The sequence below is a fragment of the Labrus bergylta genome, chromosome 22 (assembly GCF_963930695.1).
Source record: "Labrus bergylta chromosome 22, fLabBer1.1, whole genome shotgun sequence".
Classification (NCBI taxonomy): domain Eukaryota; kingdom Metazoa; phylum Chordata; class Actinopteri; order Labriformes; family Labridae; genus Labrus; species Labrus bergylta.
In genome coordinates, this window is record NC_089216.1 from 16,205,882 (window position 1) to 16,230,935 (window position 25,054).

Here is a 25,054-nt window from a genome sequence, read left to right on the forward strand (position 1 = left end):
GTCATTGCTGCTAACCCAGTGGGAGGTTGAAGTCTTTCTAATGGTGTTAGCCAATAAATGTTTTTATTACATGAACTTATTTAGATCATGTTGATATTTGCTTACAGGCTCCAGGAGAATCACAGTTTCAAACAGAAAATGAGGCACAAACCAATCTGTTGTCTGCTCCAACAGAAGCACAAGATACCTGTAAATTAGACAATAACTCGTACACAACCCACAGGACTATAACTCCAGTTCTACCAACGTTGGAGCAGCCATCAAGCAAAGTGTCGGAGAGTTCAGAGGTGTTCTCCGACTGGGAACTGTCCACCAAGATAGCGGAGTCCAGTGAGCTCTTTTCACCCATGTCCACTCAGTTTTTGGTGCCACCAGACTATGAAGCAGTATTTTCAGGACATCAAACCTTGAGAGTTTCTGAATGTAGCCAAGCTTCCTTAAATGATTTGAGCCCGTTGTCTCCCGTGTTCAGTGACTCAATTTCAGCTGAGGTCACGAGTGAAGCCAAAGACGAGTCTGAGAACCCTGAAGACTTTGAGTATTCCCCAGGCTTTAAGAAAGTTCTCTCAGAATTTGAGAAAACCGTCTCTGAATTTGAATCAGACAATTCTAAGGGACTGCCAAGTAAAGGATCAGTATCTCCACAACTTTCTGAGTCTGATGTGGAATTCTTTGACTGCAGACAAGCCATGTCTGATTTCTCTGACCCGGAGGATATAAAACTTGCTCATGAGATTACCTATCATATCTCTGAACCCCCATCTCCATTGCCTGGGAGTAGCCTTGATCTGAGCCTCCTGAAGGATAACCCTCAGTTAGCTGCTCACCCTTTCCTCCGAGTAGAAGATTACAAGCGCTTCTCTTCTGGCAGTGAAAGTCTTGGTGAATTTGCGTACGATTCAGAAGGTTCACGGGAGGGACGAGCAGAGGGGGACTTCCCTGTGTGTGAGGAACTTCCCTCCAGAGATCAGGCAGGGTATTACGATGATGATGACTTCCTGGGAAGGGTAAGAAGTCGAGCATGGGCACAGTGCTGCACTGGCTGGTGTCTTGCCTGGCCAGGTTGGTTGCTGTGGTGCTGCATTCAGGACTGACATAAAAATCACACAAATGTGCACTGTATTGACTAAACATGGCTGATGGATGCTTTTGTGTGCATGAGTGGCTAAACTCAAGAAAATAACAGAAATTTAACAACTGCAATGAGTTGCTGTTTTGAATAGTACATAACCAGCGAGTGAAAAGTCTGGTTTTGACATTGGTGGTCTGATATTTTGGCAGTTCCTCACTTAAATCCGCATTGATGACATATTGAAACTTCTTTTAGAACCAATAACCCTTTAATTTTTTGGTCACATCTGCACCGGTTTGCATTCCTTGATTGATTTCTGCTTGTTGGTTTTCCAAACAGTGTGCGAAATACCCTTTGACAAAATTAAGAAGGTTTACTTTAGCTGCTATGTAAAGGAAAATTCTGGTACATTTCAACCTCCGTAATGTAGACATTGTGACTCTAACGGCCTGGCTAACTTTGCCCTTACAGTTTCTGTTTTAAAGTTTTGGGGACGCCATGTTGGTTAACTGTAAGGGAGTATGCCAGGGCATTTTTTGTCTCCCATCCAGAGTTGTGCAAACCAGTCATGCACCAAAAAAGCTGAACACTGTTGCAAATGCATAACTCTCCAAATCCCAACTAGATCAATAATCAAACATACTTAAAGCTGGCAGAAGGGATTTTTGTTTGAAAGCTAATTTTTGTCCAATCATAGCCAAGGGAACCAATCTTGCATTCAACCAAAGCTCCCTAATATGTGACCTGTAATTCTACTACTAATATAATTTGAACTACAATGGTTCCAATATCAAGAGCGTGTCCCTTGCCTTCAGATAATGCATGTTTGAAAGCCAGAAGAATAATTGGCACATGTACGTCATTTAGCTACTGCAGTTTTCATTGGCTGTCCGTGCACAATGATTTTCTCTCATTCACTTTTCCACTTCAGTATATACTAGGCGTGTAACAGACTGTGTGTTTGTCCCGACCCTCACTGTACAGACGTCATGGTTCGAGGCAGGTATGAGTGGTGAAAAAAGGCAGTCACACAGGACGTATCCACACTCCGATCCAGGTTGCGAACAGCTATTAAATGACAAACGCAGAAGAAGAAGCAGACACAAAACAACACAAGAAGAAGAGTAATAAAGCAAACTGGCTAACCCCTAGAATACACAGATCCAGATTTTAATTTAGTGTAATGTTAAACACTTTCCTGTATTTCGCGCACTGGTTCCCATCCTTGCATGTTTATTTTATTTGAAAATGTTTGCATCACTGTGCCTTCTCGTCATCTCACTTCACTGTTGTGTACAACCATACTTTTTTTATTCCTGTTATTTTATTCCATCCATCCATACATGTAACTTTTAGTAAATTAAAAACATCAAAGTGAGGTAAAGGGAAAAGAAGGAACAGCGTGCTGTGTGCAGGAGTGTGCTGAGGTTTATAATTCTGTGCACACCTGATGTACTGACCCACGCTGGTTGTGTGCTGTCTCCCAGGAGATAGCGGAGGAGCTAGGGTTTCTGTCCTCTGATAGCTCAGAGGAGGAGGTGCTGACCACCAGGGTGGTCCGACGCAGAGTTATCATCCAGGTAAACAAGCATGTAGCAGCCTGGTGCAGTGTGGAGGGATGCTGGGTTAATGGGAAGCTGTGGTTTTGGTTTGGATTTGACTTCCTTCATAGAATTAAGTTTCCTCTTAAATTTGCTGTAACAGAAGTCTTTTTCTAAACTTTTGTGATGGTGTTTATTTACATATTTTGTTCAGCTTTTTCCTGCTGCATTTCTTGTTTCTTTTAAAGAAACAATAAAAACTTCTATTAGAAAATTAAAGCCACGATGGGTAGAATGTTTGTTTTTTATTAGTGTCGCCCCCTGGTGGTATTATAAAGAAACACAATGGTCAACCGCAACACAGTACACTGAATTTCACAAGAATAATTCAATCTTTTCTCTTTTTTCTTTTGTTTTACAAAATAAATCTTTGAAATCAGTGATTTCATTCAAATTCTACCAATAGTGGCTTTAACGCAGACCGTAGGTTTGGTGTATGTGCCCGTTCTGAGGTGACTTCAAGTTATCATTTGTTGCTTCAAACTTCTTTTCAGCTGCAACCGATTAGTGTTATCATTGTGTTAACTTTTTAACTGATTTGAGTTTGTGTTTTGTGTTTTTTTGTACAGGCGGATAATCTCCCAGACATCCCACTACAGACCGTCACAGAAGAGAAGTACACAGACGAGCACGGGAACATGGTCGTGAAGAAGGTGAGGGGACACTCACACCTCAGCAGCATGAACATATCAATACTGACACTTTGAATCAGTTCAGACCGGTTCACATGCTCCTTTTGTGTTTGTCATCCAGATCACGCGGAAGGTGATTCATAAGTATGTGTCAGCTGACGGCATGGAGACGCAGGAAGTGACCATAGAGGGCTCTCGCCAGGAGTCGGTGCAGATCGAGGAGGGGGACACCGTCTCCAGAGTGGTGAAGAGAACGGTGCTTCGTAGTGAGGGAGACCAGAAAGAGGTCAGTGACATCTACATCTACAAACTGCTTTTAGAGTTGTTGTAGTTGTTTGTTTTTTTAACCGCTCGGGAGTGTCTGCATGAAGCGTTTGTTTGTTCTGAAAAGTTGACAGACTTTCAACTAGGGCACTCGGAGCGGCCACACAAAAACAGCAAAGTGCTTGTAAAAATAAAAAAGACAATGAACGCTTCGCTTTTCATCCAGGCGGCCGCTTTCTGCTGCTAACGCTCTCTACTTCTTGAAAACATCTGAAAAAATACGCTGGTGGACACGGGGCCTTAGATGACTGTTGTTGTTGTTGTTGTTGATGTTTTCAGAAAGAATATTGTATTTACTGTTGACGGTTTTTCTCTATAGTGTATTCAGTCAGAAATACACTGCACTCAACACCTTGTTTAAATCAACAGGGCTTCTTTTACAACTTCAGAGTGCAGCAAATTTCGTCTTATAGGTAGACCTCTGTAAATGCAAAAACTAGAGCTGCAAGGACGACCTGGAATGAGACTGAGAATATAAATTATTTAATCATCATTGAACAGTGGCATGTTGCTGGCCTAAGGCTTAAGGGAATGCCAGTAGTTCTGAAGGTATCTTGCCAAGAAAAGAAAAACGCTCTCTTGAATTTGCCCTTATTGTGCTAAATAAACATTAAGTACACTTTTCATAATGATGGCACATCTCACCATCTTCTCTACAGTTGACGTTCTCGGAGCCCCGCGCAGCCACCGCATCAGAGTTTGAGGCTGAGCCAGTGCAAGGTCGAAAGGTCAGCAAGGTTGTCAAGACAACAGTGGTGAGAGGGGAGAGGATGGAGAAGCAGACGGGAGACCCCTCACTGGCTTCAGATCTCCCCTCAGCCCGGGAGGACTTTGAGAAGGTCAGTGTGTTCCACCAAGAGACAGGAAATGAGAAATTACTCCATCATGGGCATCTGTAAAAAGGAGTTTTTAAAAGTGTTGAGCAGGTTTTCTGATCCCTCTCTCCTCCCCCTGTTCTCCATCCCAGGCGTTGAGCTATGCTGGAGGTTTTGGGAAAGTGCTCGTGCCTTATGTAGTAGAGAAAGAGATTGTGCAGGACGACGGTTCTGTGGTCAAAAGGTTGGACAGCAGCATGAGGGTGTGCAGGAATGAAAAAACAAGGAAACTGCTGGTTCACTAAGTTAACATAGAAGCATGCTGTGATTGCACTTCTAACACCTGATGATAGTTTTAAAACTTTGATTAAGACTTTAAATATCGCTAAAGGAAAGTTAGACATTTACCTTTGTCTGGTATTTTCACTGATTAGGACAGAAGTTTTTGCAACACTTAACATCCTTTTTGCTTATATCTGCGGAGCAACAATACTGCCAGACACAACCTGAACTTTACAAACTCTTTCAAGGCTATTTAAAACGTTTATAAACTTCTGAAGAATCGGAGTGAATGTGTTTGCTTTAAGCCCATTAATGTTAACGAACCTGAGAAACAATGGTGTCCTCAACAGTGTCATTCAAGATTCACCACTGGAGGGCACCAAAGTCTAACACATTTTCATTTTGAGGCTTTAATTCTGCTCTGAGGAAAAGAACGTGTGCATCCCCCTGATTGGCCGTGTAACTGTATAATTTAGTCCGCTATAACGATGTTTTTGCTTTTGTTTGATGCCTAACCATGACGTAGAGACGAAGAATGTGGAAATATGATATTTACAAAACTGACAGCAAAGATCGACTAAACACTGTAAATAAAGCTCAGGTTGAAGAACAGTAGGTAAGCTTTCAGAATGAAATGTAAACAACTAAAAATAGTTTTAACTCTGTGTTTGTAGAGTTTGAAATAATTTATTCTATATTTATTCTACTGATAAGTTACACAACCTGCCCACTGGGCATGATCAAATACAGGATCAGAGTGGATTTAGAACAACTTCAGACATGTTTTGAGGAGCTCTGAGACTTATTTACACTGATTGAAGAGGAGGAGAATATGTGAGCTTTGAATATCAGTGTCAAAACCATCTTATCATTTGGCATTGGAGTCATTATTTTATTACCGTCGTAAATATGGAACATAATATATCATGTAACAAACAGTTTCAATCCTGAGATATGACTGGTGTTTTTACACTTCATCTTTGTATTTTATACATTAATGGAATGATAAAACTCTATTAAATATAATGACTTAGTTTTTATATTGACTACTCAAGATTTTAAAAGACATTCAACCTGAAACCTCAGCCAATGATGAGTATCCGAGTTATCTTGAATAACGTTTAACACTTTTTGTTTCTTGTTCCCTCAGAAGCCAAATGCGTAAGTCTCGGACCCAGAAGAGGACTGTGGTGAGGGATGCCCAAGGGAAGCACGTGCACCTGGAGCGTCTGGACGATACCCCGGACGCTCTGCAGCCCGACGCCCTGCAGCAGCACCTGCACCAACTGCTCCAACGCTACTGTGAGGATGACCAGGAGGAGGAGGAGGAGGAGGAGGAGGAGGAGGAGGAGTTCTTTGACTGAGCCGCTGCTCCTTACATCTTCCACTGAAGCCTTTGGTGTTGTCCGCTGCCTCTGATCCAGATGTCCCCCTTCTTGTTGTCCTCGCTGATCACTGGATTTCTCTTTTTTCGTTCAATAACAGAACAGTGTTTCTATGCTTTTCCTCCACGTCGTGTTTCTTTTGCTCTTTTTGTGACCAAAGATAGCACCCTTCTTTTTTTGTCGAATGACGTTTTTTTTTTTTTTTTTACCTTCTGGCTGCTTGTGGTTGTATTTACGGTACGACGCACCAAAGGTTGATCAAAGTCAAAGAGGGCATCTCGGACGTTTCACCTCACGCACGGGCCTCTTCTTGAAGAACTCTTGTACACATTTGTAAATAGACGAGATGAAGAAGAAAAAATCACGCTTGGACTGTGTTGGGGAAAAAAAGTCCAAAAAAAGTTCAAAGCATTTAATACATTAGCCCACCTAGACCTGCTGTACATGCACCGATTCAGCTGGAGAATGGCCACCGAACAGATGAGATTAATGTTACAAAGGAATCTGGAAGAGTGAATGTGTGTATCCTCATGGACTCCTTAAACATTCAAACATCACCCTGCTGATCTGTTTACACACCTCTCGTCTTCCCACCATGCACCTGCCTCTTACTTTTATTTATGTCCTTCTTTCTGGTGTGTGTCGTGTGTTCACATTTGATCTGTCGCAGAGCTGCCGTCTCTGTGCTCGTGTATATACGGTGTGTCTATAGAGAGAGAAAGAAAGTAGTGATGACTGTTTTGATGCAGAGCGAGCACTTACTGCCCCCCCCCCCTCCCCCCCACTGCTGTCCTCGTAGCTCCACCCTCACCTGTGCTGCTTCTCCTCACCTCAAACTGAAGCTCACACACACTCCCTCCATCTTTTAACAGATAACTATGAATTAACTCAACAAATCCCATGTGGAGAACCAAAACAACAATCCATCTAAACTTATAACCTGTTCTTTTTAAGTCTCAGAAACCTGATAAATATCTTTTCCCTGCACCAGATTCCAACTACGGCCATTTAGCTCTGATGACCTGCTCATGGTAGGAAGGTCAAATTTTGTTTTTTCATTGCACTAATGCATTTTAGGTAAAAGAAATGCAAATAATCATACAACTCATTCACTCGTTTTTGATTCATCAGCAACCCTAAGACAACGGGAAGTGAAATTCAAGCGGGACATCCGCTCTTATTTCCAGTTAAACGTATTTAAGAACTATTAAGGCTAACGTTAGCGTTTAATCAATCGCAGTAGATATTAGGAATATTTAACTTTCTATCTCATATTGAAGTGTTTCAACAAATTCCCGGCTAACCGTTATTATACAATAACATACATTCTTTTGGTTCCCTCGTTGAAGTCACAGTAACCAACCTAAGCAAGTATGCTAAATGAAAAGCTAATGTTGGCATTCAACCTTATCCTCGCTAACATTAACTCGACTCACCTTGAATTATAGAGCATCTTTTCCAATTCAAATTCAAAAAACTTCATTATTCCCCGGGAGGCGATTAAAAGGCACGTAGAGCATGAAGATAAAAACAAGGAGCAGCAATGACGAGGTCGACTGAAAATATAAATTGAAATACAAAATAGATCAAGTAGACTAAAGAAATCAGTGGAAAGTGATCGTGCTAACAGCGGGAGACATTTTAAATTGCAACAAAGAATTCAATTTTTTAGAGACTTAAAAATGTAATTATAAACATTAAAATGTCAGAAATAAATGAATACAAGTCGAATCAGACAAAGTTTTAAGTGATTAAGCTCTGAATAAAATAAAATGTTAAAAACATGGCAGAAAGCTAGAAAATCATAAAATGACTCCAAAATAAAAAGCTCCTTCAAGAGCTGGCCAAGACAGCAGCGTCAAAGTTCCAGACAGAGAACAAAAGAAAGACAAGAAAGAGATATTACATCAATCAACAAATCAGAAGCATTAAGCAGAGAAACATGAGCATACAGTCGTCAATGGTGTTTTAACAGCAGGTTCCACCAGCTGAAGTCACGAGCGCTTTAGTAAGCATGAAACCGATTGCAATAGCAAACGTAGTATTTTAAAAACTTCAGGCTAACACTAGTCTCACAACCTGCGATGAAAAGGCATAAATTCCTAGCTAACAGTAGCTAATAGTAATGTTTGATGTAAACTTAGGAAGTTTCTGCAGCTACGTCACAAGAGCCAAATGAAGCATAAATCTGATTTCAACAGCAGACTGTTTAAAAAAGTGTGTCAGCCTGTTTCTACATAGATACAGAACGCTAAGTTAATGCTAACTTCAGCATCTAAATGTTTCCAAAAACTTACATTAGCTTTCTAACACCTGGCTAGCTCACATTTCTATTTAACCCGAGCTAACACTAATGTATGTTATCTTTATTAGAAATTACCGTTAGCTGGGAATTGTTTAAAGTTGACCTTTTAATGCTGATCTCCATTTTCAAACTCTCATATAGTGGTTGAATGCTAACATTAACGATTGTCTAACAGTATCTAAACTGTCATAAAGTAGCAAACCTGAGTTTAACAACCCATTGATCTGAGGACTTTGCATTGTTGGTTTTGGTTCTTTTTATGGGGTTTGTTGACTTTTATAAAATGAAGCATAACACCAGACGTATCCTTATCAGACACCTCATTACATAAACATGCTCTGCTTTAAAATGCTGTTGTTGATTTTTACATTTTCTGTCTCGTTATCTCTGCTATCAAACCATCAACACATCCACTGAAAGTCCAGAAAATGTCTCCAGTTATAACACGCACACTTCCTTATTTATTTATAGCCGTCCATTTGTGATCCGTGTTTAACTCCAGCTGCTGACGCTGAGAGACGTGTGTTTGAGTGTGTGTGTTTGAATGTGTTTTAAAAGCTTCAAAACAAATGATTTCTTTTCTCTTCTTGTTTTATTTTGGTTGCCATGGCAGACAAACCGGATTTGATTGAATCGTTGTACAGACTGAATAAGTACGTTTGGTGTTCATCTACAGCTGAGAATTTATGTAACAAGATGATCCTCACGCTGCCGTTTTGTTTGATCCGATGGAAGAATAAAAGAAACGTCATTGATTTGATAAATCAGCATCTTGTTTCCATTGTGATAACAATATATACATATTAACAGTGCGAGTATCTATGCGGGCATGTACGACTTTATCAAATGATTACTAAAATAAAAACATGAACCTGAAACGCTAACCAGGCATAGCAGCTGCAGTGTGTACATGGCAGAACAATAAAACTGTTCATGTGTTAAAAGTGGAGTGGTGTCGTTATTTCTCCTCACAGAAGCTGAAAGGACTCTGAAGATAATCAGTGTCAACATGGACTTTTTTCCTCACAGTTTTCATTTATATGCAGAAGTTTGAGGAGTGCCTACAGGTGGATGCTGGGGTGGTGGAGCTGAGTGCAGGTCAGAGCTGGGAGGAGCAAAGAGGGAGCGAAGGGGAATCTTGCAGCTTAAATAGAGCACCAAGTGGAAGGAGGTGTTGTCAGGTGATTGAGAATGAAACATGTCAAGTGTGAAATCCGTGCAGCTCCAGGTGACTGCCTAAACTACCTTGCAGGTGTCGCCCCGTTTGAGACCAGTGAAGGACAGCTGAAGAAAAAAACGTGGAGGTTATTTTTCCACAAATTTAACCACAAACTCTCAACAAAGCTAAACAAGGTCATAAAACAGAAAAGGTTTTAAGAAACCTGCATAAAAACACATACATATGAACACATGTAAACATATATACATGAATACATACATAGATACATGTCAAAGAAAACGACATACATACCTATGTCGGGTACACTGCATGCGCACCTATGTCAAAAGAATCGACATCGACATTTTTGAAAAAAAGAGTTTCATAAAAGAGTTCTTAGTTCCTGGGGTGCGGAACCAATAAAAAAAGAGGGAGGGTTCCAACAGATCCTTGCACTATGAAAAAAATGTCAGATGGGGATTCAAACCAGGAACCTCCTCATTGTGAGGCAACAGAGCTAACTGCTGACCCATGGTAGGTTATATCCATCATAAGTAACTACTCCCTTTATATGTAAGCAGTAAATAAGAAATAGTGTTGTTGTACAGACTATAAATATGGACATGAGTGATACCTTTAACAAGCTGACCGCTACTATGAAATCACATCTTAAAGGTCACATATTATGCAAAAATGTACTCGACAATTGTTTTTAAAACATTAATATGTGTCCCTAGTCTGTCTACCAACCCCCAAAACTTGAGAAAAGTCTGTCTTCTCAATCCTCTGCCTGCTCTACTGTATCATAACTGAATGCAAGCGATTGTCAAATTGGGTGCCAGACAGACATCTAAGTCCGTCAATCAAAATTCTCAGGGCAGAATTTATCCTGTTCAAGCTTAAGTTCAATACAAAACCACGCTATGAAAGGAAATTAAATCAAAGTTCAGTTGTATTTATACATTTAAAGAAAACATCTCATTCAATTAATTCTCAAATGTCCAAAGGTCGAGTTCAAACAACACTTCAACCAATCCAATATTACATAAAATGCAAAAAAGAAAAGATATTTAGTTAAAGAAAGAGAGGGTGTCTTGGTGTGTGTGTGAAGGTGTGTGACTTGCTGTTTGGGGGAGGGGAGGAGAGATTGGAGTCCAGAAGCAGTGGCAGTCTTGAGGTGAGGCAGGAAAGAGGGAGGGGTGATATCACCTGTCAAGGGGTTTTGGTGCAGAGAGGGGTTGCACGATCATCTCCCACACCAGAAGAAGCATGGAGCTTTACCCAAACTATGGTAAGATCCAATCATCGCCCCATCATCGAGGAAGCACCAGTTTATCAATCGCTCCAAAGCAAACAAAGGCAAACAAAAACAATCTGCCCACTCTTGAGTTTTAGGAGCACTCCTCTGTTAATGCTTGGCAGCCAAAAACATTGAACGTGACCTGAACACTACTTCTTACATTTTTCCAAACTCTTCTCTGTGTCACTTATTTTTCTCCTCTCACCCACACTCCCGGTGAGTGTGGGTGAGAGGAGAAAAATAACTCATCATTACTCATTATATAAAAATAATAACTCATCAATCGGTGCAATCAATCCTAATTTTCTCTCTGCTAGGCCACACCCACTTCCTCACAGAACTCTGCTGTGCAGGAGTTTGCAGTCTGCGCTCTGTCTGCTACAATACTTTGTTTGTACTAAAATGTGTGCTCGAACAGGCCGTTTGGAGATTTTTGTCCAAAACCATTGCCAATGTATTTATGATTTGTGACTGTAATTTAGACAGTGTGTCGGAGTTTGCCTGCAACCTTTTTGATGGACTCATAACTCTCCTACACACTTGCCTTAAGAAGATACAGATGTCGTTTTTTTTTAGTTTAGATTCTGATCAATATTATCGATCATTAACGGTCACGTTATGCAAAATCAACTTAACCATGTTTCTCTAACACTAATATGTGTCCCTAGTCCATCTACAAACCCCCCAATGATGAGAAAAGTCCATCCTCTCCGTCTTTTGCCGGCTCCACTTTTCAGAAAATGTGTGCTCAAACAGGCCGTTTGGAGATGTTCCCTTCATGACATCACAAAGGGCAGTAGCCCCTCCCCCAGGTGGGTGACACTCCCACAGCTAGGTGTTTGTTCTGCCCTGAGTCTGCCTTCTCACAGTAAACAATAGGACATGGAATGAGAAAGCCACAGACACCCAAGCCCTTCCAGAGAGGGGCCGTGGTCAGACACAGCTCATTTACATATTTAAAGGTACAGACACAGAAACAGCCTGTTCTGAGCAGGAAATAGAGGGGTTTATAGACATGATCAAATACAGGATCAGAGAATATTTAAAACAAGACATGACACACATGTTTTGAGGAGCTCTGAAACTTATTTAAACTGGTTGATGAAGAGGAGAATATGTGACCTTTAAGAATGAGTGTTAAAACAGTAGGATAGGAAGACACAATGAAACAAGTCAAACCCAAGTCTGAAAAGTTATTTGGCATAAATCACACATTTTATTTGATAGTTCTTAAACATACATCAGGCTTGTCCCATCACGGTAACAACTTATACCAGCGTCCCATCTGTTGGTCAACATGGACAATTGGTTGCATGTAAAAAAAACAAAAAAACAACAGCTCCTCAATACACCTTGTGGCTGATTAACTTATAAACTTAAACATCCAATCTGTTTAATCTTTTTGCAAACTTTCAAAACATCCAAATGTGAAGTGTTTAAAGTATGATCTTTTAAGTGATGCAAACAATCCCCAAACCATTAAATTTAACAGTGACACCTAAATAAAACAATAATGTAACATTCTGATTTTATAAAAGTTAAATACCCAATTACCTGTCCCAAAATGTTAATTTGTGAAACTTCTTTCCAGCACTGAATTGTATAATTATTTCAAAGCATAATTTGGCTTTACTGTCAGTTTCAACATCATTCTACTACTAAAGCTTTGTTCCTTGTTAAACATTGTGATTTTAAGCTTAATGCTGTTAAATGTTGGTTCACGCCAGTCGAACATAGAATAAAGGAATGTTTCACCAAAAATGGGCGTCAAGGAAAGCATTAATTATATGTCGAGGGACAAGCATCAGTATCACGATATAAAAAGTAAACATGAAAATAGAACAAGTGATAAAATTCACAAAATTAACTCCTTACTGTATAAATATGATTTGAATGGAAGGAATTGCAAGATTAACCGTGTTCACATGGTAGCCATTTTCCCTCTAACATCAAGCTCAGGGTGGGAAGCTGAAATTCTGTTACGATGTAATACTTCGATCATTTGGAGATGAAAAATAGAAAAGGGGTAAATGTGATAGACAAAGTTGCTTGATGCCTTCTGTAACTGTTAACTAATGGTAGCTAAAACGTTTTATCAGATTTATTTATTTTAAACAAAGTTCAGTCCTTTATTGTTATGATACCTAAAAAAACCCTTCATTTTCAGTTGAATGGTTGTTCTAGCTAGTAAGTTGCATATTGCTAATTTTAGCAGCAGTCTAACAGTAGCTCACCGTATCAAACATGTTATTTTCTGAGGATATACGGCCGATTTCCTACAGATCCCAATCAATTGTCGTTTTAATTCTCATTAATCCCAAAGTATTAATTGTTATTTATCATTGTTTTTTTTTACATCTAAATACTTTGAATACAGAAGTACAACACTACACAAGCAAGTTAGCTTCCGACACTTAGCATGATGCCAGAGAAAATGGCTGCCATGTAAATACGGTCAAATGCCTTAAAGACTTGTACGAATCTCTAAAGTTTACATTCTATCAAAAGAGATAATGGACGTCCAAACAAATAAAGTATGTTTCCCTTTTAAACATGTAGTTTAAATTTCCTAGTAAACATATTCGGTTGCCGATAGGTCACACCAGAAATAACACATTTGTAGAATTAGCAAACTCATGTTCATACGGTTACTACTTAAGAGAGCGATTTACAATCGATTACCAAAATCTATACATCACCAGAACAAAAGCAAGCCTACGCCTGAGCTTTAATAGATCGCCATTCTGAAAAGATACTTCAGTAAAAAGCAGATATGTGATATACCGGTCCAAAAATAAACAAACATCACAACAGCTCATTAGTCTTCAACATGTGCAATATTTAAATGAAAACTGCCACTACATGATGACTGAAGTTTCACATATTTCACCAGCTAGATTAATAATGAACTGGCTCCTCAGGAAACCACTTCTATTTAAAAGTTACTGATCTAAAAAACATGCTGCCAATATTTTCTCTTAATGAACACTCGCACTATAAAATGATATTGTCAAGACTTTACTCCCTTGTTTACGTTTTTTTTTTCTCTCAAACATGTACAATAATCTTCAGTCCAGCAGTGACAATATGTAAACAACACACTGAGTGGGCGGAGCTCTAGCTATCATGGGCAGGGATTGGCTGAAGGGTCTGTCGGACACTTGGTGGGCGGGGTGTGTTCAGCTGGCTGCTGTAGGCTGGAGGGTGTTTGTCTTCAAAACTCATCATCTCAACTGAAAAACAAACAACAAACAAATCAGTAAGAAACAATCTTAGGAAGATACCATACCATACTGTTGAATGATGCTCTGTGTGTTCTGATCTCCAGAAAACCTGGAGGTGAATGATATAGTGGCGGCAGGGGGACAGGAGATAGTGACCTTACTTGGTGGGCACAGTGGGCGAGCCGGAGCGGTGGAAGTGGATGTTCTGCCACTTGCTGTCCCGGCGATGCCAGATGCGGGTCTCCTCTGACTGCATGGTGCGAGGCATGCCGTCTCTGTCGATGTACTGGGTGAGGCGGATGTAGGCGATGCAGGCGGCCTCGTCCCCGATCAGGTGCACGTGGGGATTGAGCAGGATGGTGTGGATTGGCAATTTCCCTTTGGCAAGAGCTGCAAGGAGGGAAAAACAAGTTCTCATCTGGAAGATGGGATGGTTGCATGCAGCTTGGGCAAATAAAAGGATTGAGTTGTTGCCAGGATTTGTTTGGGTTGAACGATTGAGTTTCATTCTTGGAGCATTATTTTAAAATCAAATATCCTTGCCTGCTTTGATATGTCTTTAAAAGGTTCAGATTTTCCAACATAACATAAAAAAAACTGTGAATTTCTGTAAAATTGCTGCTCTAGTCGGGCTCTGGCTTGGCGGTTATGTCTTGCACCCCATCGCAATGGGTTTGAAATCCAACCTCGGCCCTTTGCTACATATCATCCCCACATCTCTCCTCCCAACATTTCCTGTCTCTCTCTTTAGCTGTCCTTTCTAATAAAGAATATTCTAAAAAATAACATTTAAAAAAAATGGATGCACTAGAGTTGAATTAGAAACATTACCTGTTTCAATACTAACTGTGCAATCAAGAGAAACCTGTTAATCTTGTACTAAACTAAAATATGTTCTCCTTTTAGAGCTTCATTCAGAAACCCTTACCGTTGTCAAAGTAGAAGCGGTGGAAGTCGGTTCCCTCGACCAGGTTGCCCAACGCCTCGGGCTCAAAGGACGTGAGGCCGGGGTCACATATCTTCCTGAAGGAGGAAAACAAACATTAAACGAGTCAGGTCCAAAGTTGTGTGTGGAATATTTCAGTGAAGTAAATCAAAGCAATTGCACTAACGTGTAGGCCTCAAAGTCTCCGTTGTTGATGGCCTCGATCAGCTGCTCGGTGACTTTAATGATCTCCTGCTTACGAGCTGACACACACAGACAAAGAGAGACGAGAGAAGGACCAGTTCAACAACTTTAGAACTCTTAACAAGGAAACTAGTATTTTTAAACCTAGGCCCCTTCTTTTCTTCAAATTTAAAGGTCTAAATGACTGATGGGAATTAACATTTAGGGATTTCTCTGGTAGATTTCTTCAGACAGCAGCCATGAAAATGTCAAGTGTTTACTGTACAACCACTCTTACTGTAGTTGTTGTGTTTTTCCCTGATAGGCTCAGATTGTTGTTCTTTTTGTCTGACAACATCACTGCAAGGATCAAGGATCTCTATTAAAGAGGAACATGATATTATAAACCAGAAGCAGCTGTTTCATCAGTCTTTTTGAAGCCACCACACTCCATTTAGATAAAAAAGTTACTTTAGTTTGCAGAACATGGGAGTTGTTGGTTTACCTCTGCCTTGATTGGATATTGTTTTTGTTGCTGTAATGTCTAACATCCTGTATTGGACCCAATCTAATACGCTTTAGACATTTTTTTAAGGGGGAGATGTGTTTTTTTGCTCTCTGCAAATAGTCAAAAACAGCATTTTAACCCTGCAGTGCACAGAAGTCGTCTACCTCTGTCTTAAATCGGTTTTTCATTCGTATTACTTGATGTTAGAACGACACACGGCACTAACCCATTACACAACAAAAGTCACTTGATGCAATCAGACTTACTCATACCTCTATGGTAGAACATCAACTCCAGTATTCTGCAGAGTAAAACTACTGTTTTGATGTTGTTAAAACAGAGAACTTTACCTCCTCTCACAACGTCTGATTGAATTTTGCTTTGCTTCAAATGCAAAGTGAGTTACAGATAAAAAGTGATTCATATCATCATTATTTAAGTTGTCAAGCAAAAACAAGGATTACAGTGCTGCTATTGTAACCCATTGTAACCCATTGTTTCAGGCTGAAGCAATCTCTTGGAGCAGTTCCCAAATGTTTAGTACCCATAAGTCATTCAGACCCTGAAAACAAGACCATGGCTTAAAAATACCAGAATGACTCTGGAATAAGTTCAAGTTGAAGATGAGCACAAACATCAACCATAAATCACGACGTTCACAGACAGGTCAGAAACCAACAAAAATACAGAGTCACAAAGAAATAAATGACGTGAAGACCGACAGGAAGGTTAGTCAGCGTGGTTCAACATTCGACAACATCAAAATTACCTTTCATGCTAAGTAGGTAAGCTAGGAAACAATGGATGCAGAGAGTAAGTGCTGTTGTTGTGGCTTACTGTAAGTAGACACACGAGTGACATTTACAGGACGGAGGTGATGACAATGATGGAGTCAAAGTGAAGGAGTGACACTCACTCACAGACAAACACACGTACGTACTGCAAACGTTTGTTTTTACCTTCTACAGCTGGAGGTCCACTGTTGTTCCCCGCTAACTGAACACTCACCGTCTGCTGCTGTACCTGTGCTTCCATTCTCTCCAGTGACAACAACATCAACAAGCTAACTGCAAACAGCTGGAGCATTTTCCTCAGTTCACTTTTTTAAGTTCAAAGAAGCAGATTCAGCCTCAGCTCGGCTTATAAAGCAGAAGGAAGAGAGGAAGACGAGATAATACGCCCTCCTCTGATTGGCTGATTACGAAAAAAAAACCCTGATCAAAGAAGTGTTCTGTTGCCCCAGCTGTGGACTTTACCTGGCAAATAGCAAACTCAATTCAGACTAATATTTACAGAGACACTATCAGTTTGTACACAGAGCCCGGCAGAGCCAAAGTCGGCGCGTCACAGACTTTAAGGGAACTACAACAACTTGGCTTTTTCTCTCAATATACTAAAAAAAGACTGTTGATATGTAGATGTTAAACACATGGAAGTGAATGGGCATCAGAGCCGAGCCATCACTGTTACACCACAAACTACATTTTAAGAGGAAACTTCAGAATCGGCTCCAGCACTAATCTGACTCTACAAGCTTCTACAGGTCCTTGGTTGTAAACTGTTTGCATGTGCAGTATGTGTATTCAACTGTCTCATGATGTCTATGAGGCCGTTACTAAGCACTGCAGCATGCTTGCAGCGTGCTTTCATTGGAGAGGGGCATTTTTTACATGATAAAAGATAGGAGATAGGTTTATAAGGTTTCAAACTTTAAAGCGGACCTCAGCTCACACTTTGAGTGTGGGCTAGTGCATGCATGGAGTTAGAGAGCGAGCAGGGAGGCTGTGATTGGTTCATCAGATTGGTACCTCGTGGCAGACAATGGTCAAAGCTTTTACAGAATCACAACTGCTACAGATGACAGATTTTCTTTTTCTTTCTTTTTCAGAAAACATGAGTTATTAATTTCTGTCAGGACCAAAAGACAATTTCAACCAACATCTTAAAAAGTAGATCTGGAGAAAATTACCAACCCTGCCTTTAAGACATGTTGGTAGAGCAGAAACTTGAATGATCTTACATAATGATCACAAAGCAGGGGATACACTTCTCTCTGTAGATGTACAGTCTGACAACACTTGACAATCTGTTAGTTTTAGAGTCTGTGCCATTTAAAAACATGTTTTTTGTGTTTAATATAAGAAGCAGCAGCAGCAGCAGCTCAGCCCCGGCCAGCAGAAAAACTGAGATGACTCCTGAGTATCTGAGGTGGAAGTAATGCCCTTAGAGATTCTGTCAGCTGTGTGATGAATCGTTTTTTCCTCCAGGATCTCCCATTAGAGCGCGCAGAGAAAGATGGAGAGCTGGCACGCACACACTCTAATAATGGATAGAAACACACACACACACACACACACACACACACACACACACACACAGAGAGCGGACGGTGATAAATACAAAGACACTAAGCAGGTCAACGGATGCTTGGCAGAGGAAAGAGTGTCGTGCCAGAAGACACAAAGCTCAGAAGCTTTTACTGGAAGTGCAGAGCGCCACGACGAGTCAAACGAGGACGCAAACACAAAAACTGACGATCAGTTTAAAATACAGAGCTGCAGTATAAAACTAAATTATCATGAACACCTGACTGTAAAACATGCAAACAATATGTCCAATAAAACCAGTTTGATTATTCCTTATTTATTAAAGGAATCAAAGTACAGCCACTACAAGTAGTCCCAAAACAAAGGGAGCTGCTGGTCTACCTCTGCCTCTATCTGTCATAGCTTTGACTTTCACAAAAAGTATTTTTCTGTAAGGATCCTGTCTTTAATGTTCAGTGACACTTTCTGCTCATTTCCACATAGTCCGTGTGTGCTGGGTTCTGTCAGCACCACAGTTTCAGTGTGTCCGTCAGCGGACATGTTGCTTTGTCTTCCTGAGGATGATTGACGTTATGTTGTGATGGAATATACAACCTGGAGTCTGTATATTGTATTTTATTTTGAAATTGCCCGGATGCTGTGTTTCCTTGTCTGACTTCCTGTCCAGGTTCTATTCTGTCCAGTTTGACGCATGCTTGCAGCGTGCATCTTGATTTGGTGCATTATGTGAAACGGAGCAGAGCATAGTGGTGCTGCTACAGACTGCGGCGTGCGCTGTGGAGACAGGAGCATTGACTAGAGTGGCAGCAAACGGTGCCATAGTGCAGTGTACACGGACTATGTGGAAATTGGAATGGGTTAGAATAACAGCGTGAGGCTGTTGGAGGTGATAAACTAGAGTACATCCAAAGAATTTTAAACCTGAGTCACTGAAGCCAAAATATGTAAAAAAAACAAAACAAAAAAAAACAGAGGACGGGACCTGAAATACAAATCTATGAAGGAAATCAAATTTGAGACTTTATAAAAACACAAGCAGCTTTTCAACAACTATTTGTGTTGAATCAGGAAATGTTTGCAAATGGCATCTTAATTTCACAGAGCAATCAGTCCTGATTTTCCTCAATCAATTTCCTCAGCTTTTCCTAATCTGAAAATCTTTGCAAACAAAGGCCATTACAGACCAGGCATCTGGTCTGTGAGGGGCGCTGTTACACAGCAGCTGTGCACTCAGCCACAGAGGAGGAGGAGGTGTGGTTTAGTTTGATTTAGAAATCTTTCTCAGAGGTCTGATGGGATTCTCTCTGTAAACTCAGAGGAGACAGAAAGAAAAACAAAGATACAAACTACAACAGCATCTTTTACAACAATTAGATTTTCTGCATGAGAAGCAAATTCCTGGAGAAGCAAGTGTTCCTGGAGATATAAAATAAAAAACAAGTAAACAAATACTCCCCAGATTATCCCAAACCACACATCATCTGGTTTATTTTCAGGTGTTTTTATTTCATAAAGAATTAAAAATCTTATGATCCTGAATATTCTCAGTGATATTAAAAGAAGGGGGGGATTTGCAGGGTCTTCTTGAGAACTGGGACATGGACTTACACTGGGAGTCGGTGGGGCCCAGGCAGGGCAAAGGCTCCCCATGCTCGGGGTCGGACCCCTGCGTGGGAATGTGATGGGGGCCGCAGTGGCATGAGGTGGGGTGGTCAATGAAAAAGACCAGAAAGGAAGATGTGAAGAAGAGGAGCAGGTAGGCGGACACCAGTGACCACAGGATGTAGTGACAGCACTCCTCACCAGTGGGCCAAACGATGGGAGAGTACCAGCAGGAGGAGAAGGGGGAGGGGAAGGGGGAGGAGAGGAAGGCAGAGGACGAAGAAGAAGAGGAGGAGGAGGAGGAAGAGCGGGAGGTTTGCCGGTAAGAGGTGGAGTGGTCTAAGTGCTTAAGGTGGAAGATTTGGGGTCTAGAGGAGTAACCTTGTGCTGAGAACAAACGGATGGATGGAAGGACGGAAGGATAGATGAGGGAAGGATAGATGAGGGAAGGATTGAGGGATTGATGGATGGAAATGGAGATTGACAGAGTGGGCAAAGCAGGAATGAGGGCGTTACGAAAAGTGGGAAAAGGGAAAAAATGAAATGAAGAATGAATGAAAAGCATGAAGGCAATGACAGTTTGATCCACCAGCTGAGAACAGATCAGTTTAGAACGAGCATGAGAAAATGTTTAGGGATGAAACTGAGAAGGAGAGTTATGATTTTGGAGTATTTCACCATGTAGAAAGCGACTAGAGCAACCGGTTTTTAAAAATATAGGCCTTTGTGTCCGGTGTTACTGGAAAAACTTGGTTCCCTATCTGTGTTTGTAAAGCCTATTGTGTGTAATCAAGGCATTTCTTTTGGTCAGTCTCTGTACCTTGACCATCATATTCATTGTCTAGTTCGCTCTTGTTTTTATCTTCTGAGAAATGTTGCCAAAGTCAGGCCCATTGTCCCCACAGCTCAGATGGAGATGATCATAACCTGGGTTTCAAATGGATCCCCAAACATGGACCATGTCCAAAATTCAGACTTCAACTTTAATGCAGAGATAGTTGTAGACTTTTAAAGTTTAACATCCATCTTTGAAAACAGCAGTAATAAAAAAAGGAGGAATAACTACACGTAGTTGCCTACACGTATTTTTCTACTTCTGCCACAGTCTATACACACTGCAGATATCACAAAAGATGTCCTTCCTCTTCAGATTTCCTACAGCTTTTCATTCTGTTATTTGAGCTACAGCAGCCAGACAGAAGAGGTATTAAAGAATAATGGCAGACGTAAATGACAAGAAGAAAAATGTCTTCTCAGAAAGAAACATTAAGACATGCGATCATAATCAGTGCAGTGTGAAGATACCCAAACTTTTTTTCAGGTAACTCGAGCATGGAGGAATGACGACGCCATAAAAAACAATGCAGACTATAACGGGCATCTTACTGAGCTGGATGTATACGAGCTCAAATGCTAGATAGATAAAGATGTGAAGAGCTGTAGAGAATCTAAAAATGCTCGTAACACCGGTGATAAATTTGTTTACACGTTGTTGTGAATGTGGGAAGTATTTCTTCTGACTCTTCTGACAGCGTCTCTGTTCTAACAAAGGTCAGCGCTGTAGTCAACAACCAGAAAACACAACAACAAATCAATTCCACTCTTTGGACGCTGGGAGCAAATGTCTACATTCTTCTCTTCACTGAACTCGAGCACAAAGGTCTTCCCTATTCTTTTACCTCTCTTTGTTAGACCTTTTGAAATGCAGGGTATCAGGTATCATCTTTCTGCTACTCAACACGCTTTGGTGGGACTTTCAAGAAACCCAGAACAGTCAACACTCTGACTCTACTTTTCCTCATGGTGGTTAAAGTTTAAGCACATAGTACTGGGACAGACGTGACGAATAAACACGGACAATGAGAAATAAAAGCAAATGGCAAGAAAATAGAAGAAGATGCAACACATTCATGCAGGAGACACAATCAGTAACATTGAGATCTGCTCATGGGAAATGTAAAATGTATGGTTAGCCCAAAACCTTTAAACATTGTGAGCCACTGAGTGTATTCACACGACAACAAAACATTTTCTGGTGACGTCATGCTCATGGTGGGAAGCCTCGAATTAAATCTGTGTGAAAATGGGTCAATGGACGAGAAGTCAAGAGAAATTTGCCTCGAAATTATTTAGAAAGATGCTGATTAATTTACCAGGATCCCAAAAAGTGTTAAACCTTAATCTTTATGTTGTTGTTTCACTAAAGTCCACATTGATGATAGAGTTATGCAAAAATAACAGTTGAGCTTTAAAGGAGCAGTATGTAACTCTGACACCTAGTGGTTAAAATGGGTACTGCAGTCTGAATTTTAAACATTGTAGAGAGCTGTCTCCCCCCGCCCCCTCCTCTCTAGAGTCGATGCTCACGCAGGTCACCATGTGGTGGTCACTGAAGCTTCAGTGTTTATCCAGCTCTGCATCGGTCTGTAAACCTTTCTGTGTTCTAACCTCTCTCCATTTTTCAAAAGCATCTCCAATATTGATCCTAGTTTGAGCACGTTTCTGCTCGTGGAGCTTATTAGAAACATGCAGAGGCTTTTTAGGTCGGTACAATCACTTCTATCTGAACCACTTCTCTTGACCAGTTTGCTAAAGGGTTATCAATGATGGTTTTTTTTAAACATTAAAAGTGGCAAAGAGTCTCCTCTGACTTGCAGTATCGAACGGGAGCAGTGCAATGAAATCGATTTGTCAGATTTTTTATGTGTGCATGACTTGCAACTGGGAACACCGCATATTAAGAGCATTTGAGCTTCCCACCCCGAGTGTGACATCACAGAAAAACGGCTGCCATGTGAAAATGGTCTATAGCACCCAAAGGTGAAAAAGAGAGGTGAAGTATGATGTAAAATCTTGATTAAAGGTTTAGAGGGAAGACTTTATTTATAAAGGCAGTTTGTGTTGTTGTGCTAACAGGATTGTAGTTTATGTTAGTCTGGACCGTCCTACCTCTCACGTCCTCGTCTTCGATTGTGGTGTTGGCACTCTCACTGGACTCCTGCGGCAGAGAATAAGTCACAAATTAACGAGCCGTCAACAAAAAAGCACAAATGTTAGATTACAGAGGTGGTGCTTTTTCACGACAGGGCAGTTTACCACCATCTAATTTTCATGTTTCTCAAAAAGCCCCCACTTCCCTTTTCCCCAAATAACTCCAATGATTTTAGTAACATCCTGTTTTAACAATGGTACCTACTGTATAAATCCCTTTAAGGGTCGTCCCAATACCAGAATGAAAGTAGTAAAATTCCAACAATATTGATACCACGTCAACAAAAAAACAAGGCCTAGGCATCCAATATGAGGTCATTTGTTTTTAATCAAGAAAACTTTCAGGCAAACTCCTACACACGCTCTTAATTACACAAACATTGGCAACATTTTTGTCCCAAAACATTGCCAATGTATTTGTGCAATTTAAACAGTGTGTCAGAGTAACTGACACACACACTTGCCTTATAAAACAGATTCTGTTCAATATTATCGATCATTAAAAGGTCACATATTCTGTAAAATACACTTCACCATGTTTCTCTAACACTAATATTTGTCTCTAGTCTGGCCACAAACCCCCCAATGATGAGAAAAGTCCATCCTCTCCGTCTTCTGTCTGCTCCACTTTTCATTAAATGTAAGTCTGCCTTTTCACCGTAAACAATAGGACATGAAGCGAGAAAGCCTGAGACACCCAAGCCCTTCCAGAGAAGGGGCGTGGTCAGACACAGCTCATTTACATATTTAAAGGTACAGACACAGAAACAGCCTGTTCTGAGCAGGGCTGAAATAGAGGAGTTTATAGGCATGATCAAATACAGGATCAGAGTGGATTTAGAAACTTCACACACACGTTTAGAGGAGCTCTGAGACTTATTTAAACTGGTTGAAGAGGAGGAGAATATGTGACCTTTAAAAAAATGGATTGTAATGTTTTTTTTTTGTTTTTTTGTTTTTAAACGTGGTATAAAAAAAGCGCCAAAAATGTTGACAACCTTAATCCCGTTATATGGATCCTTCACCACTTCACCAACAAACATTGGAATAAGTTAAGAAACATTTGAGCACTGTTAATTCTACATGACACACATTTTATATTACATCAACATCGTATCACTGCACAAAACTAAAGTTACAAGCATGCACACGTGAAAATATTTTTATCTGATGGATTACACATGATTCTGTAGCTCCAAACATCTGCACACCTAAACACAGAGGATATAGTCTGGGTTACTCTCTAAAGGATTTGGCTCTGGGGTTGCATGATCTGATTCCAGCAGCATGCATAATCCCCTTAGTCACACAACTATAAAACTGACTCTGATGTCACAATGACAATGGCATTGTCACATGCTCTTCCAGGGTTTAAACACTGGCATACCGAATGAGGCAACCTATGTAATATGCAAAATGACATCACGTCAAAGAACCACATGCAACACCAGATAACAACATGCACTGTTTTATGATACCAGCAGTCCCTTGTTTTGTCACGTCACATAGAGCTTATAGGGGACTCCATCAGCACCATCAGCACCATCAGAAGCAACTTTAAAGGATCATTTGGTATTTTTTAACCTGGGCCATGTTTAATTCATATTTTGGGGTCTAATTTGGATTGCTTCAGTTGGAAGCTGGGAAACGGGATGCAATGGCTGCACTTCTGTTTCGGGGAACATGTGACCCTTCAAACCGCGGGATATAAAAGTGCTTGTAATTACACCTGACAGCCTCAGATTGTTATTCTCAGTGTCTGACAACATGACAGAAAGGATCCCTACAGAGACCAGAGACCTCTAGTCTCCAAAGCCACCAGACCTCTTTGACAAAAAGTAAGCAGAACATGGGAGTTGCTAGTCTACCTCTGCTTTTATTAGATAGTGTTGCATCAATTTTAAGATTCAATCTAATAATTAAAAATTTAAAATTCACACAATAAGAAAAATATCTAATGAATTGTTTCAGGGGTAACTCCAGTGTTCTGCCATGTAAAGTCACAGTTTTTATCTAGTCTGTTGGCCTTGAGGAGAGAGGTGAAGCCTCTCTCTGAAGCTAAGAGTTGATTGACATTTTTTAGAATGCAGAAAGATTTCAAGACCGATGCAGAGCTGGCTAAACACTGAAGCTTCAGTGGCAACCATCGACTCGAGGGAGTGTCCCTTCGATACCTCTCTCTTCAATGTTTTGAATTTGGACTGCAGTACCAATTCTAAACACTGGGTGTCAGAGTTACATATTGCTCCTTTAAAGTCAGTAATGTTGCTTCTAGCTGTTACTTTTTTTTTTTTTTTTTTTTAAAGGACCGTATCTGAGCGTTTCCCCGACAGTTTTAATAACGATCTAAGCCTGTCAATAAGTGGTGAAAACAAGCACTGTTAACTAATGCACTTTGCATTGGGTGCGTAACCCTTAG

At 40.5% G+C, this 25,054-nt stretch overlaps 2 protein-coding genes across 33 annotated transcripts in view; one reads left to right on the forward strand and one right to left on the reverse strand.

Moving 5' to 3' along the window:
- The window catches only part of ank2b (ankyrin 2b, neuronal), a 104,384-nt gene extending 95,024 nt beyond the window's left edge, over positions 1 to 9,360 (forward strand). Inside the window, 7 exon segments of the mRNA XM_065950105.1 lie at positions 108 to 1,007; positions 2,560 to 2,652; positions 3,243 to 3,326; positions 3,427 to 3,591; positions 4,289 to 4,468; positions 4,597 to 4,688; positions 5,877 to 9,360. Of these exon segments, the coding sequence (XP_065806177.1) occupies positions 108 to 1,007; positions 2,560 to 2,652; positions 3,243 to 3,326; positions 3,427 to 3,591; positions 4,289 to 4,468; positions 4,597 to 4,688; positions 5,877 to 6,090 (1,728 nt within the window). The 3' untranslated portion in view covers positions 6,091 to 9,360.
- A 2,708-nt stretch (positions 9,361 to 12,068) lies between these two features.
- Positions 12,069 to 25,054, reverse strand: part of camk2d1 (calcium/calmodulin-dependent protein kinase (CaM kinase) II delta 1) — a 77,127-nt gene continuing 64,141 nt past the window's right edge. For 11 of the 32 annotated variants that reach the window (XM_065950181.1, XM_065950170.1, XM_065950178.1 and 8 more), the window contains 5 exons: positions 22,594 to 22,642; positions 15,212 to 15,287; positions 15,028 to 15,122; positions 14,256 to 14,489; positions 12,069 to 14,108 (listed from right to left, as the gene is read on the reverse strand). In XM_065950181.1, the coding sequence (XP_065806253.1) occupies positions 14,257 to 14,489; positions 15,028 to 15,122; positions 15,212 to 15,287; positions 22,594 to 22,642 (453 nt within the window). In that variant the 3' untranslated portion in view covers positions 12,069 to 14,108; position 14,256. Of the gene's footprint in view, positions 14,109 to 14,255; positions 14,490 to 15,027; positions 15,123 to 15,211; positions 15,288 to 16,484; positions 16,506 to 22,593; positions 22,643 to 25,054 lie in introns of all 32 variants that reach the window. The other 21 variants (XM_065950166.1, XM_065950164.1, XM_065950189.1 and 18 more) reach the window with 3 other exon arrangements.